The 14,873-nt window shown below is 40.9% G+C and overlaps 2 protein-coding genes across 4 annotated transcripts in view; both read right to left on the minus strand.

The window, feature by feature from the left end:
• The window catches only part of NR1H4 (nuclear receptor subfamily 1 group H member 4), a 125,447-nt gene extending 123,246 nt beyond the window's left edge, over window positions 1–2,201 (minus strand). The window contains exon 1 of one of the 3 annotated variants that reach the window (XM_021090934.1): window positions 1,966–2,201. In XM_021090934.1, coding sequence (XP_020946593.1) covers window positions 1,966–2,053 — 88 coding nt within the window. In that variant the 5' untranslated portion in view covers window positions 2,054–2,201. The remainder of the gene's footprint in view (window positions 1–1,965) is intronic. The other 2 variants (XM_021090932.1, XM_021090933.1) reach the window with 2 other exon arrangements.
• The window catches only part of SLC17A8 (solute carrier family 17 member 8), a 67,832-nt gene continuing 64,132 nt past the window's right edge, over window positions 11,174–14,873 (minus strand). The window contains 1 exon segment of the mRNA XM_021092718.1: window positions 11,174–13,545. Within this exon segment, the coding sequence (XP_020948377.1) occupies window positions 13,201–13,545 (345 nt within the window). The 3' untranslated portion in view covers window positions 11,174–13,200.

Here is a 14,873-nt window from a genome sequence, read left to right on the forward strand (position 1 = left end):
CCCTATCTGGATGTCCCTTTGCAATGTGTGTGTGTGTGTTTTAAGGCCACATCCATGGCATATGGAAGTTCCAGAGCCAGGGACTGAATCTGAGCCTTAGCTGTGACCTACATCACAGCTGCAGGAACACCAGATCCTTTAACCCATGGCACCATAGCAGGAATTTCTGCAATGTGGTTTTTGAGGCTCCTCCCATTAAGAAGCCAAGTGTATGTTCCCTCTCCTGGAATTGGGACTGGCCTTGAAACCAAGAGAATGTGGAAGAAGTGACATCGTGAGGCATTTGAGACTTGGTCTCGAGAGGCCCCTACAGCTCCTACTCTTTCCTTCTTATAACGCTGCCCTTTGTCTACCATGGAAAGAAGGCTGGTCTAGCCAACGGGAGGATGAGAGGCCATGTGGTGGAGAACCAGAGCCCCACAGGCAAAAACTAGTACCAGCAGCTGGTAAGGCCACCTAGGTCATCCAAACCAAGTCAAGCACAAGATGACTGCAGTCACAAGGGGAGACCAGCAGAAGAACCATCTTGCTGAGCCCAACCCAAATTGCTGACCCATAGAGCTGTGAGCCAAGACATAGTTTTGTGTTTCAAAAACATAAAAATTCAGTGGTGGTTGGTTCTATAGCAATAGACAAATAATGCAGAGATCTTAAGAATTTTAAATAAGGAGTGAAATAATACTTTTATGGTTTAAAGACCAGTTTCATCCCCAATACATTGATGAATCCATCCATAAAAGCTATGGTCTTCAGTCTCTTAAAAAGGATAAAAATATTATGGCCTTCTTTAGAAAGAGAGAGCGCACACAGCTCACTGTGCTGGACCACTGGGGCCTTAAACCCTTCTCTTCAAAATGAAATCTTATCCTCAAGCATATTAAAACCATGTGAAACCACAAACACTAGACAAAACAGAGCCAAGTCATTTGGCTCTTTACCCCATTTCAGCCAAAAATAGAATAAGAAAAATTCTGATGAAAACCAGGATCACATTTTAGACCGGAATTCATTATGAAATGTATCACTAGAGAAGATTAAAAATGAAGTATCTGCAAACCCCAAACCATGGAGTTTCAATGCTCTTATGGTGAAAAAAGCAAGAAAGCATTACATCATTCTTGAAAATGTGAAAGATTGAAAGATGATCTTTGAACATGCCATCTTGGGAATAACTTTAAAACTACCAACACTCTTAAAATAGAAAAAGCTACTTTGTGGAGAAAAATTCTGTAATTAGTGAAAGCCAAGATGCTTGCTCTTGCTGTGCATAATTATTTGATCTGCAGGGAAACGGGATTCACTTTGGTTATATAAATAGCATTATTTTTAATGGCTCTTTTAGTGATAATATTTAACCAGCCTTTATGGCTCTTTATTCACAGTACCTCGTAGTATTTTCCATTAATTTCTCAAGGATGTTAACATTATCTTCCTGGGGTATTCATCATGCTTTATTACATATTATGGTCAAATGTTATATGGCTTGAAAGGACACTATGCAATAATTTCCAAATGAGTTTCTCCACTTCATGCCTATATCTTACAATCACTACTAGGGAGAGTGGGAAAAGATGGCAGAGAAATAGCTCCTGCCTACCTGACCACCCACCACTCCAAGCCAAGCTCCCCAGTCCCTCTGTTACAGTAGAGAAGGAAGAAGACAGAAGGATCTGAAAGAGGACCAGAAAGAAGAGAGAAGAATCCAAATGAAGGCGGGAGACAGGAAATACGATAGGAAATTAAAGAGGACGTTAGATGAGGAAAAAAAGAAAGGGCCATGAGAAGGCCAGATGCCAAGCTAGAAAATCGGACCTCCACAAAAACATCTCAAGTAGTGATTACAGGTTTTCCTCAATTTAGCAGCCAGGAGCTCATTCTGGGCAAATCTTAGCCCTTTTGGATCATGGACACCTTTGAGAAGGTGATAGATAAATCCTTTCTCCAGGTGAAACATACACAACTTACCGTTTAGTTCACAGTTTCTAGGGGTGCTTGTGGATCTCACACTGAGAAGTCTGCAGATGCTGCGGAGCTCCTCCCAAACCAGCAACATCCTGAACCGGCTTCAGGCTCTGCAGTGAATCGTTCTTGCTTCCCTGTGGTATTGCCTACATGTGAAATTTGTGGCAAAGTCAGAGCTTCGCCAGCAAAAGCTCGGCCTCCTCTCGCAGTTTGGTCAAGGGAGCTTTGTTGGGCTCGGCTACAAGCCTGAGAGAAAGGCGGCTCCGTCCACCTCCACCCGAGAAAGTTGAGGAAGGAGAAGTGGATCCACCTGGCGGCAAACCACCCCCCGCCCGTTGGCCCGGATGCTACAAATGTTACCACGCAGATGGCTGGAAGGGGCAAAGGTCTCTCGCATCCGTGGTATGGCTAAGTTATTTGACTTAAACTTTCTTTCAGAAGCCAGACTTTATGAGCGGACAGGTATGTGCGGTGTGATAAAAGTTAATGCATGTATCAGGCCAAAAAAAGGAGGCCTTCCCAGAGACCCCACCCACATCACAAATCCCAAGGAAAGCTGATGCCAATCAAACCTCCAGCCCAGTTGCAGGGAGCTTGCCTCCCTCTGGAAAATAAGACCTGCTTATTAGGGAATCCCCGACCTCCTAGCCAACCACACCCTGCTTCCAAGTGGCCTCTTCTAATATATGTCAACCTCTCTCTTGTCTAAATATCTCGGGAAGATTGCTTCACTGCCAGTGAGCCGTGTACGCCCCTCCAATTCATGAGTTGTCTTCCCTGAAGTAAAGGACACCAATTTTGGTCATTTGACAGGAAAGAGAGGAGAGACAGAGAAGGGGAAGGGGGAGGGAGGAATGGAGAGAAAGAAGAGGCAATAGTACTTTGAGTCTGAAGTGCCTTCAAGCCCTGGAATTGCAGTCACCTCTCCACTTCAAATGTAACTTTTAAAGAAATGCATTTCAAAGTCTCCTTGACATTGCTTTTCAGACAGCCACAGTTTTTCATTGTCTGCTGTTATTTTTGCTAATACACTTAACCGGGTACTTATTGAATGGTAAATAATTGAGAAATGGCAGAGTTCGCGTTGTGGCACGGCCGGAAAGAATCCGACGAGTGTCCAGGAGGATGTGGGTATGGGGTCAATCCCTGGCCTCGCTCCGTGGAGCAAGGATCCAGCATTGCAGTGAGCTGTGGTGTAGGTCACAGACTTGGCTCAGATCCTGCATTGCTGTGGCTCTGGGGTAGGCTGGCAGCTGTCACTCCGATTCCACCCCTCGCCTGAGAACTTCCATATGCGGTGGGTGTGGCCCTAAAAATAAAAACTTAGAAATGGTAAGGCAGGTTAATTTTCCCTTGCAAATATTTCTTACTGATGAAGTCAAGATTTATAATGAGGAACTCCTGTTTATAACAGTGAAAAATTAGAAACTGCCTAAAACATCTAACACCAGGTCTATGTATGTAATGTGAAATAAAACCATTCAGCCATTTAAAAAATCATGTTCTCATTGGTTTGCATGTGGAGCAACAGGACCTTGGGTTTGCAGAGGACGGGAAAGTAAAAGGACACAATCACTCTGGGAAAGTGTTTGGCCGTTTTTACAAAGTTACACGTATACTTACCCTGTGACCCAGCAATTCACTTTTAGAGAAATAAAAACATATATCCACAAAAAGACAAGTGTTTACATCAGATTTATTCACAGCAGGCCCCTCTTCCCCCAAACTGGAAACAATCCAATGGCCATCGATAGAATAAACAAATTTTGATATAGCCATGCCATGTAATATTACACACCAATAAAAAGAGGAACTAGGGATAAACACAATAGCAAAGACCAATTTTTAAAATATTCTGCTGGGGGAGAGCAGGATTCAAATGAGTTTATTCCATATGATTCCATTGAGATGACACTCGAAAATGGGCAGAATTAATCCACAATAATGGGAATCAGAATAGTGGTTACCACGAGGGAGTGGTATGAAGTTAGATGCCTACCTAAGTAAAAGTCAATTGACCTATAAACCTAAGATTTGTCCTTTTTACATAAATCTCAGTGATCATTTTAAAATCACATTCTCAAAGAATATATTTTAAAACACAGGAATTTATTATATGAAGATCATCGCAAAAAACAAAACGGACTCACAGACAGAGAGAACAGACTTGTGAATGCCAAGGGGAAGTGGGGAAGGAGTGGGATGGACTAGGATTGGGGTTAGTAGATGTGAACTATTACCTTTAGAAAGGAGAAACAATAAGGTCCTACTGTGTAGCGCAGGGAACTATCTCCAGTCTCTTGGGATAGAACATGACGGAAGACAACATGAGAAAAAGACTATGTATATATATTTGCATGTATATGCATATATACAGCAGAAATTGGCACAACATTGTAAATCAACTATAATGAAAAAAAAAAGAAGCATCAGAAAACAAAACAGAAAAACCCAAAAAAGCAGGATATAAAATTGTGTTTTGCATTATGATCCCAAATTGTTCAAAAGTATGTTTGTGCAGAGAAAAGACTGGAGGCACATTTGCTAATATGTTAAGAGAAGTTAAGTGTTCTATAATATTAATTTTATTCTCTTAAATACATTTTTCTCTATTTGAAACTTTCTACAAGGGAGCATATACTACATTTTTTAGAAAAGATATTTAAGTTTTCTATAATTACCTTCTCTTCCCCACTCCATGCTTTAGTCCTGTCCTGCACCCTCATTTCCAACTTATTAAAGTAATTATTGAAATAGATTCCTAACTAACCTCTCAGACTCAAGATTCTATCTAGCCCAATCTGCTTCTCTGGATATTTCTTCCTTTAAAAAAAAAAAAAAAGAATTCTATGTTTGTGTCACACATGCAATACCTTTTCCTTTAGATTAAGGTTTGTTCTACTCCCGGAGGTTGAATTTCTTCCAAGTGGCTTCTTCTCTGTGTTAAGCTCTATATTTTGCATTTTGCATTGGACACTTTCCTGAACTCTCAGCCTCTTTGGTTGTCTGTTCATGTGTAAGAGAAGGACAGTAAACAGTCCATTCTTTATGGAATGTACTCCATTAGGGCTTTATTATCACTGCTACGTTAAAACTGCTCTTGTCAAGTCACCCATGACCTCCACGCCGCCAAATCCACGGTCCATTCTCAGTCCTCATCTTACTTGACACAGCTGATCACGTCCTAACCTTAAACCTAACCCTAGCCCTTCCTCTGAGCCATTCTTTCCTTTTTTTTTTTCTTTTTTTATTTCCCACCCCATGATACACTTCTAATGCACCTCCAAACGCTAATAAAATAGAGTGGCCTCAGTGCGCTAGTCTGGCCTTGCTCTGAGCCATTCTTTCCTCACTTGGCCACATGCTGCTCTCCTGTCTGGGTCCCCTTTCCCACGTTGCCACCTCGCTTTACCATCTCTTCAGCTGACTCCTTCTCAGCTTGCTCATATCTCGAGCGCTGCAGGGCTGAATCATGTTCAAATCTTGCTGATGCCATCCAGCCTTGTGGCTTTAACTACCACCTGTGTGATGTGATGACTCACACATGCACAGCTCCAGCTCTGACCTCTGCCCTGAATCCCAGGCCCTGTTCCACTGCTCACCTGATATTGCCACTTAGATATCAGCAGGCACATAAAATTCCAAAATCAAAACATCCACGATTCCTGATTCTGGATTCTTTTCCCACCACCCTGATCCTCCCCAGTCTATGCCTCTTGGCAAATGTTCTGTCTTTCTTCAAAATACGTCCAGAACCTGACCTCTGAAGAGACTTGGTGTTCTTTAAATATGCCAAGAGTGTTCCCACTTCAAGGCCTTTGTACTTGCTTTTCCCTATTCCTGGAACCCAAATCGGCTCCTGACTTGCTCTCTCTCCCTGCCTTCCGTCCTCTGCTCAAAGTTCACTACTTCCCTGAACACTCAACACAACCCACCAACCCCCACACTCCCTATTTGCTTACCTGGTTCTGTGTCTGTCATTAGCATTTATAACCCTCGGACATACTCTATACTGGATTTACTCATCCACCTGCTTATTTTCTGCATCTGTCCCCTGAATGCATGCTCCATTAGAGTAGAGACTCATTTTTTCTATCCCTAGTGCCTGGAACTTTATAGATGTTCAATAATTGAAGGGCTCTTTATAGAGGCTAAATAATGATGGAATGATGGAATTTTTATTCTCATTGGCAGGGCTCGGTGGGTGGCCTCCACAGGAAGGGATTGGGCACTGAGCCACTTATTTTTATGGGGAAGCCCCCAAATGTCAGTAACTGTAAGCCTTTCTCTTAGGAAGTGAGTTCCACCCCTCGCCTGTGACTCCTTCAGGCTCCTGCCTAGAGGGTATGAGTCCGACTACCAGCATTTTGGAACTTCAGCCCATGAAGGTGGCTGAAAATTTTCGGTGTTGAGTATGCAAACTTTTAATTAATTTCCCTGTGTTTAATGAGGTTCATTCATTCATTCATTCATTCATTCACTTATTCAACAGTTACCAAGTGACTATTGAGTGTCAGGGACCAAGACAGACTAAACAGACCATTTAGAACTTATATGCAGCTATGAGGGGTGTTTCGTGCTGTTGCTGTTGTTATTATTATGGTTGTTTATCTTTTCTTTTCTTTTGGAGGGTGTCCCCACAGCATGTGGAAGTTCCTGGGCCAGGTACTGAGCTCACACCACAGCAGTGACCTAAGCCACAACAGTAAAACTGCTGGATCCTTAACCACTAGGCTGCCAGGGAACTCTGAGACTTCATTGTACTCTAATGAATTGATATTTTTGTGATTTCTCCTGGAGGGGCCCAAATATCCCTCCCATGCAAGATTTGCTCACTACAAACTAGTTCAGATCTCCCAGGACACTACATAGCAGAGGCACACCATTTAGGGCACTTGGGGTTAGACAACTCTTAACAACACGCTGAGTGAGAGTTCCTAGTTTATCTAGGCTAGGCTGAGTGGCAGATATAATTAATATTCTCTGGTAACCCACTTGCACTGCTTTATTCCCCAGCCACCTCTGAAGTTAGGTTGGGGCTATTTGGCCAGTGTAGATGGGTAAACTAGGAGCAGAAATGACAGTGTCATTTCCAAATGAGGTTGTGAAAAGCCAGTTTGCCTTCTTCTTCCTCCCCCCTCTTTTTTATTGTGATATCAAAGCTTATAAAGAAGAATGGTACATATATACAATGGAATATTACTGAGCCATAAAAAAGAATGAAATAATATCATTAGTAGCAACATGGATGGACCTAGAGATTATCATACTAAGTGCAGAAAGACAAATGTTGCATGATATCACTTACATTTGGAGCCTAAAAAATAATCCAAATCAACTTATTTACAAAACCGAGACAGATTCATAGACATAGAAAACAAACTTATGGTTACCGAAGGGGAAGGGGGAGAGGGATAAATTAGGAATATGAGATCAACAGATATATGCTGCTATATATAAAATAGATAAACAACAAGGATTTACTGTATAGCACAGGAAACTATATTCAATATCTTATAATAACCTATAATGGAAAAGCATCTGAAAAAGTACATTAAAAAAAAAAGTTTATATGCTCCGAATGCGGAACTAAAAAATGGTAGGTGGATACAAGCCTCCAGTCCATCAACCCAACCTGCACTCAACTAGCAACACAAGAGAGAAATAAACATTTTTGTGTAAGCCACTGAGATTTAAGGTTTAATTTATTACTACACTAACTCTAGGGAAATAAATCAGTTTGAGAGCACTTATGAAGACACAATTAAAAGGGACTTCAGCTTCCATTAATGACAGATGAGATAATTCAGACCAACTTCACACAAGAAAAGACAAAAACATTTTTTTAATGTCTGCTCAAAAGCATTACAGTACCAGCATGACAGTGAAAAATTACCTGGCTACTGTCTGGTCATCTGGGAGAAGATGAAAGTCCAGAGAAGTGAGCCTGACATTTGAAGCCACTTTTCTCCTGGGAGCATTTGTTAATCACAACAAAGCCAATGTTTGATAGCTGAATAGCTTGATAACCTGATATAGAGACAAAAGCTGAATACTGGAGAAAACGCAGTAGTGTGGCATGGGACCAGGAAGTGCTGTGTTCTAGGAAGGGGTGAATTGAAAGCAGAAGAGCCTCTACACTGCCTGCAGCCCAGCTTCAAATTATCTGGGTAGTTGAGAATATCTCAGGCCTTTCAATTGGATTAAAGAGATCTCAGATTACTAAAGCCTTCAGGCTCCTGGAAGAAAAAAAAAAAAATATTTTCTGGAAAGAAAAACCGAAACAATAGCATTATTTTAAGCCTAAAATCATTTCTATAAACAATTTTTCAAATACAATTTCAGATATAATCAAAGAAAACCAGGCATTCTTGATAAGATAATGTGAATAAGAATCAGCAAAACCAATAGAAAATAGATACAGAATTACATGATCTCCAGATATTGGCACTGATCAGACTTTAAAATAATTAGCTTCCTATGTTCCAGGAGATAAAATACAGGATTGAAAAAAATCTCAGCAAAGAACTGGAAATATTTTTTTAAAGACATAGTAGGATTGAAAAATAACCCATAAAATTTCTAAAACTGAAAATACAATCATTGAAATTAAGAATATAACAGGTGGGTTTTTACTAGACTAGATCTTTTTTTTTTTTTTTTTTTTTTTTTTTAGGGTCACACCCATGGTATATGGAGGTTCCCAGGCTAAGGGTCTAATCAGAGCTACAGCTGCAGGCCTAGGCCACAGCCACAGCAATGCCAGATCCGAGCTGCGTCTGTGACCTACACCACGGCTCACGGCAATGCCGGATCCTTAACCCACTGAATAAGGCCAGGGATCGAACCCACAACCACATGGTTCCTAGTAAGATTCGTTTCCACTGCGCCACAACAGGAACTCCCTAGACTAAATCTTTCTTTTTTTTTTTTTTTTTTTTTTTTTGCTATTTCTTTGGGCCGCTCCCGCGGCATATGGAAGTTCCCAGGCTAGGGGTCGAATCTGAGCTGTAGCCACTGGCCCACGCCAGAGCTACAGCAACGCAGGATCCGAGCCGCGTCTGCAACCTACACCACAGCTCACGGCAACGCCGCATCGTTAACCCACTGAGCAAGGGCAGGGACCGAACCCGCATCCTCATAGTTCCTAGTCGGATTGTTAACCACTGCGCCAGGACGGGAACTCCTAAATCTTTCTAAATAGAGAAATAGAGAATCTAAAAATAAACCAGAAGAATGATAATACACACAGGGGCAAATGGTTGGAAAATTCAGAAGAGATGGTCGAGTCCTAGCTGCAGTCCAGCATCCATTTAACTAGATGCCCAGGAAAAGCATACAGAGAGTAGGAGCGAAAGCAGGGATAATGGCATAAAATTTTCTAAAGCTGATGTAAGACCTTGAGCCCCAGATTGAAAATAAAATTAAATGGACTTGGCAGAGAAGAGAGAGAGAGCTACTTTTTTTTCTTTTTCAGATTCTTTTCCAATATAAATTATCACAGAATATTGGGTAGAGTTCCCTATGCTTTACAGCAGGTTCTCGTTGGCAAGTCATTCCATATACCACTGTGTGCATATGCCAATCCCAAACCCCCAGTCCATCCCCCCCAAATTGGTACAACCACTATGGAAAATAGTATGGAAGTTCCTTAAAAAACTAAAAATAGAACTACTATATAACCCAGCAACCCCACTCCAGGGCATCTATCTGGAGGAAGCCATAATTCTAAAAGATACATGTACCCCAAGGTTCATTGTGGCACTATTTACAATAGCCAAGACATGAAGCAGCCTAAGTGTCCATTGACGGAGGAATGGATAAATAAGGTGTAGTGTATGTACACAATAGAATACTTCTCAACCACACGAAAGAATGAAATAATGCCATTTGGGACAACATGGATGGACCTAGATAGAGATTATTATATTAGGCAAAGTTAGTGAAAGACAAACATCATATGATATCACTTATATGTTGAATCTTTAAAATGGGGTACAAACAAATTTATTTGCAGAACAGAAACATAGGCTATTTTTTTGCTATTTCTTGGGCCGCTCCCGCGGCATATGGAGGTTCCCAGGCTAGGGGTTGAATCAGAGCTGTAGCCGCTGGCCACAGCCATAGCCACAGCAATGCCAGATCTAAGCTGCTTCCACAACCTACACCACAGCTCACAGCAACACCAGATCCTTAACCCACTGAGCGAGGACAGGGATTGAACCCGCAACCTCATGGTTCCTAGTCGGATTCGTTAACCACTGCGCCACAACGGGAACTCCAGGCACAGACTTTGAAAACAAACTTATGATTATCAGAGGGGACAGCGCTACTTTTTTAGAAGTCAAAGATTCCAAACTTCTAGCTCCAGGAAAATGGTGATGTGATTAATTGAGATAAAAAACATGGAAGGAAGACTAGGTTTGTTGGGCTCAGCAAGAGTCAGTATGAAATAGAAATACTAGGTTCCAATTTTTACCTGTTGAATTTAACACCCAGGCAGTGATAACAAATGCGTAATTATTTCTTGAGTAATTACACTTTTCCTTGTCATGTTCATATTCCCAAACTTTCACTCTTTAAAAAAGAGTGAAAGTTTCTTGTCTCAAGAATCCAGCATCCTCAGACCTCCTCTTCTTGCTGGAATTCATGCTTTGCTTCCAAGAGTTGATCTGCAAGTGGGTATTTGCAACAAAATGTACAATAACTTGCAAACTCCATCTGTCTTATGTTCAATTGTAATTATCTGTTCATCGCAACCTTCACTAAACACATCACAACAGCAACAAAAAAAATGTGGTTTTTAGTTTTAAACACCATAATCCAGGGCTCTATTTTTTTTTAATACTATAAGGGAAAGTTACCGTAAATGTTTTGATTTATCAAAATGTGGAATTTCTGCATAGCACGCTGACTTCAGATGGTGGAGTAGGAGTTCCCGTAGTGGTTCAGTGGTAATGAACCTACCTAGGATCCATGAGGATGCAGGTTCAATCCCTGGCCTCGCTCAGTGGGATAAGGATCCAGCATTGCTGTGAGCTGTGGTGCAGGCCAGCAGATGTAGCTCTGATGTGACCGCCAGCCTGGGAAATTCTATATGCTTGAAAGAAAGGAGAGGGGAGGGGAGGCGAGGCGAGGCGAGGGAAGAAAATGATGGAGTAAATACAACTTCACGTCATACTTTATAATATTACCTTAAGGATAATCATAAGATTTTTTAATAGTTATTTGACCTCATTAACAGAAGAAAAAATAAAACACTGGCTACCACAAATATCTCATTTTTTTTTTTTTTTACTTAGAAAACAGGACGACTTTCACAATAAATCCTGTGATGAATGGATGAAAATGACATAGCATGCTTTCTTTTCAAGTGAAAAGTTCCCCAATAGGTTAAAAGATGGTAATGATGATGATATCTAATGTTTATTGAGCACTTTCTACATGCCAGGAACTGTTCTCAGGAATTTACATGGATTCACTCACTAACAAGTTTTAAAGATATACGCTAACACAAATGATATACCAATGACATAAATATACTATTTGATAGAGAATCAGGCAATTTTTTTCAAAATTATTCTTTTTACAAAATACACTACAATTCTGCTGATACAGTTAGGGACCAGAAGTATACAAGTGGAAGAAATTGGGGTGGGGAACACTTTACAATAACAAACTATAAGTAAATCTACAATTTTTCTGCGATATTATATTTTTCTTCTAAAAGTAGAAATAAAATTTTCAAAAACAATGAACAGGAAAATAGTTTTACTTTCCAACACCCTTTTACATGCCAACATTGTTTTAAAATATCACTAAATTTTAAAATATATCTAGAGAGTATTCACGTTATTGCCTTATGCAAAGATTAATTTTTCAACACTCACTTTGGGTCTAGTTGTCTCAGATGTTTAAATTCTAGTATTTCACCATTTAACTACTGCTATATTATTGCAGTTTCCCCGAATATCATTCCAAATGCAGTCATTAGGAATACTTCAATCTTAATTTTGTATAAGTTGATCAAACTTCCTAATATCACCAGCAGAAATCGCTAAAGATACACATTTTTTAATAGAAGACTCTTTTTAAAAGAATTTTACCTAATAAAACGCATGAACCAGCTTCTTAAATTACTAAACATCTTAAAGATTTTGAAGCAATTTGGGACGTTACTTAACCACATTCTTGGTATTATAAAGGGTTGACATTTAATTTACTTATTATCATCCGTTCTGACTATCAGATTCTTGGAAATGTGCTATCTTTCTCAGCTTTCTCTTCAACTTTTTTTTTTAACCTATTTGAATCCTTCACATAGTCTGTGATCCTTATTATTTAAAAAGCTATAAATTCACGGAATTATCTGACTCTTCAGATTGCCTGGGACCCTAAGGGCCTTTGAATCCAGTCCTTCATGTAATGTTTGAATGTTCTCTGCCACATCACCCTAAGTGTTCTCCATCCCCCCATGCCTGTCACTTAGGGACACCCACTTATCCACGTGACAACCCACCCCCATTTTCAGTTTTCATTATTAAAAATGTCTTTCTCTCACCTGAAGTGAAACCCTCTTCTCCAAAACTTCCACCTATGTTGGGCTCCACCAGTCTCAGCACTGTCCCTGGCAGAATGACCTTGGGCAAGTCAATCCCTTGTTGCTTTTGTTTCTTCCTTGCAAAATGGGCATAAGAAATGTATGTCACAGGGGTATGAAGAGTAAATGAGAATTTTCTAAAGCACCTGGCACAATACAGGGCCTTCATAAGTGGTGGCCTTTATTAGGAATAGGAAACCTCCCCTGCCTGGCTGCTCTAAGAAATATAGTAGCAGCTCTTGATTTTTTCTCTTCCAGGCCAAATATCCCCATTTCCTCCATTTCCTTGAAAGACATGGTACTGTCTCTTCTAGTTCTTCTAGTTATTCCTTCCTGAATAAGTTTAATTCTTTGAAAGAAGAGTCAATGGCCAATCAAAAAATTGTATATATATACACACACATAAATATATGCATAAATACACATACTCATTCTGTCAACGTAGAGCAAGTTGTCATTTCAAGGTAATAAGATGATACCTTTTTCTTCCCTATTGCTGATTAAATCTCCTCTCCCTGCTCCTCCACATCCAGTGTCCCTGTAGTTGACCCTCCGACAAGCCAGGCTATGGAGAAGGCAATAGGTATGAATATTTTCTGATGCTAAAGCAGGGAGAAGACAGAAGTGCCCCTCAGACACTAGGACGTATCAGAGAAGGTTCCCTCTTCATTCTGGTAGGAGGTCAGCTCTTCCTCATCCAGGGTCCCTCTTCTCTGTCCTCTCCATTCCTTCCGCTGGACTTCACAGTTCTGGGTGGTGGCTCCATAGGACATCTTCTTTTGGGGACTTGCAAAACACTCATGGTTGAGTTCTGTCTCCTCAGCTAATTCGTCTCGGTCAATGATCCCACACTTCTCCTCAGAGAGGTTCTCAGGGTCAGCCCACTCCTGCTTCTCCCCGGAAGCAAAGACCCCGTAGAAGATCACCCCACTGTAGTGCACCAGGGCAGCTATGAGGAACACGTTCTGCCATTCCTCTCGGGTCTAAACAAGGAAACATAGTAACCATTAATATAATGGTGTCTTCCAGAGGCCTCCACTAGGACAAAAGCATTTGGTCACCCAAAGACAATGCTGCACTTCTTGGAAAGATGTGTGGCAGAAGCATGCCCAGGATCCAAATGGAATTTGAGGGTTTAAAACATGGAAGTCAAGACTACAATGAATATGTATTTTTTAACTCAGAAAAATACTTTACAAAATAAACATCAGGGAGTTTCTGGTGTGGCACAGTGGAAATGAACCCAACTAGTATCCATGAGGATGCAGGTTTGATCCCTGGCCTCGCTCAGTGGGTTAAGGATCTGGCGTTGCCATGAGCTGTAGTGTAGGTCACAGACAAGGCTTGAATCCCATGCTGCTGTGGCTGTGGCTGTGGCAGAGGCCGGCAGTTGTAGCTCGAATTTGACCCCTAGCCTGGGAACCTCCATAGGCCGCTGGTGTGGTCCTAGAAAAAAGCTAAAAAAAATAAATAAATAAATATCAGGTAAAATCCCTGCCCCACCATTTCTCAGCTCTTCTAAGTATACAAATGGAGTTTCCACACACGTGACAGGTTGAGTTAAACTTGCTTTAGGAACCTACCATTGAAAATATCAGCAGCCTCCCTCTTGCTTGCTATTGGATGCATAACAATTTGAGCCATGAAAACGCTTGGTCTTGACTGTCAATAGCTTATTTATAATCACATTTTCTGTGAAAATATACTATATCAAAAAATAATGGAAGGAGTTTCCTTCGTGGTTCAGAGGTTATCAAAGCTGACTAGGATCCCTGAGGATCCGGGTTGGATCCCTGGCCTCACTCAGTGAGTTAAGGATCCCACATTGCTGTGGCTGTGGTGTAGGCCAGCGGCTACAGCTCCGATTGGGCCCCTACCCTGGGAACCTCCATATGCCGTGGGTGCCAGCCTAAAATAGCAACAATAAAAAATAAGATAAAATAAAACAAAAAATAATAGGCATTTGTGTTTAAAGTTAGGGGGCAGATAGTATCTGGGATTGAATTATCATGTTACCAATCCTATCATCTTCTGAGCAGAGACAGAAAACATGGATTCTCTGCCTATCAAGTCTTCAAAGCCCACCTTCCTGTCTATCAAAAAATAAGAAAAGTAATCCCACACTTTCTTCTCCAAAAAGCTGAAGGAATTTCTAAAGTCTTATTTGTGATAGGCAGTGCAACAACAAACAATGGTTGAGTAAAAACCCAAGAGTATCAAAAAAATTTGGAGAACGCAGCACCTAAAATCCTTGCAAAGACAGAAGTTAAACAATGTGGCCTGTGGCTGAGCTCTGGATAGTTCTGGGGCC

The sequence above is a fragment of the Sus scrofa genome, chromosome 5 (genome assembly GCF_000003025.6).
Source record: "Sus scrofa isolate TJ Tabasco breed Duroc chromosome 5, Sscrofa11.1, whole genome shotgun sequence".
Taxonomy (NCBI): domain Eukaryota; kingdom Metazoa; phylum Chordata; class Mammalia; order Artiodactyla; family Suidae; genus Sus; species Sus scrofa.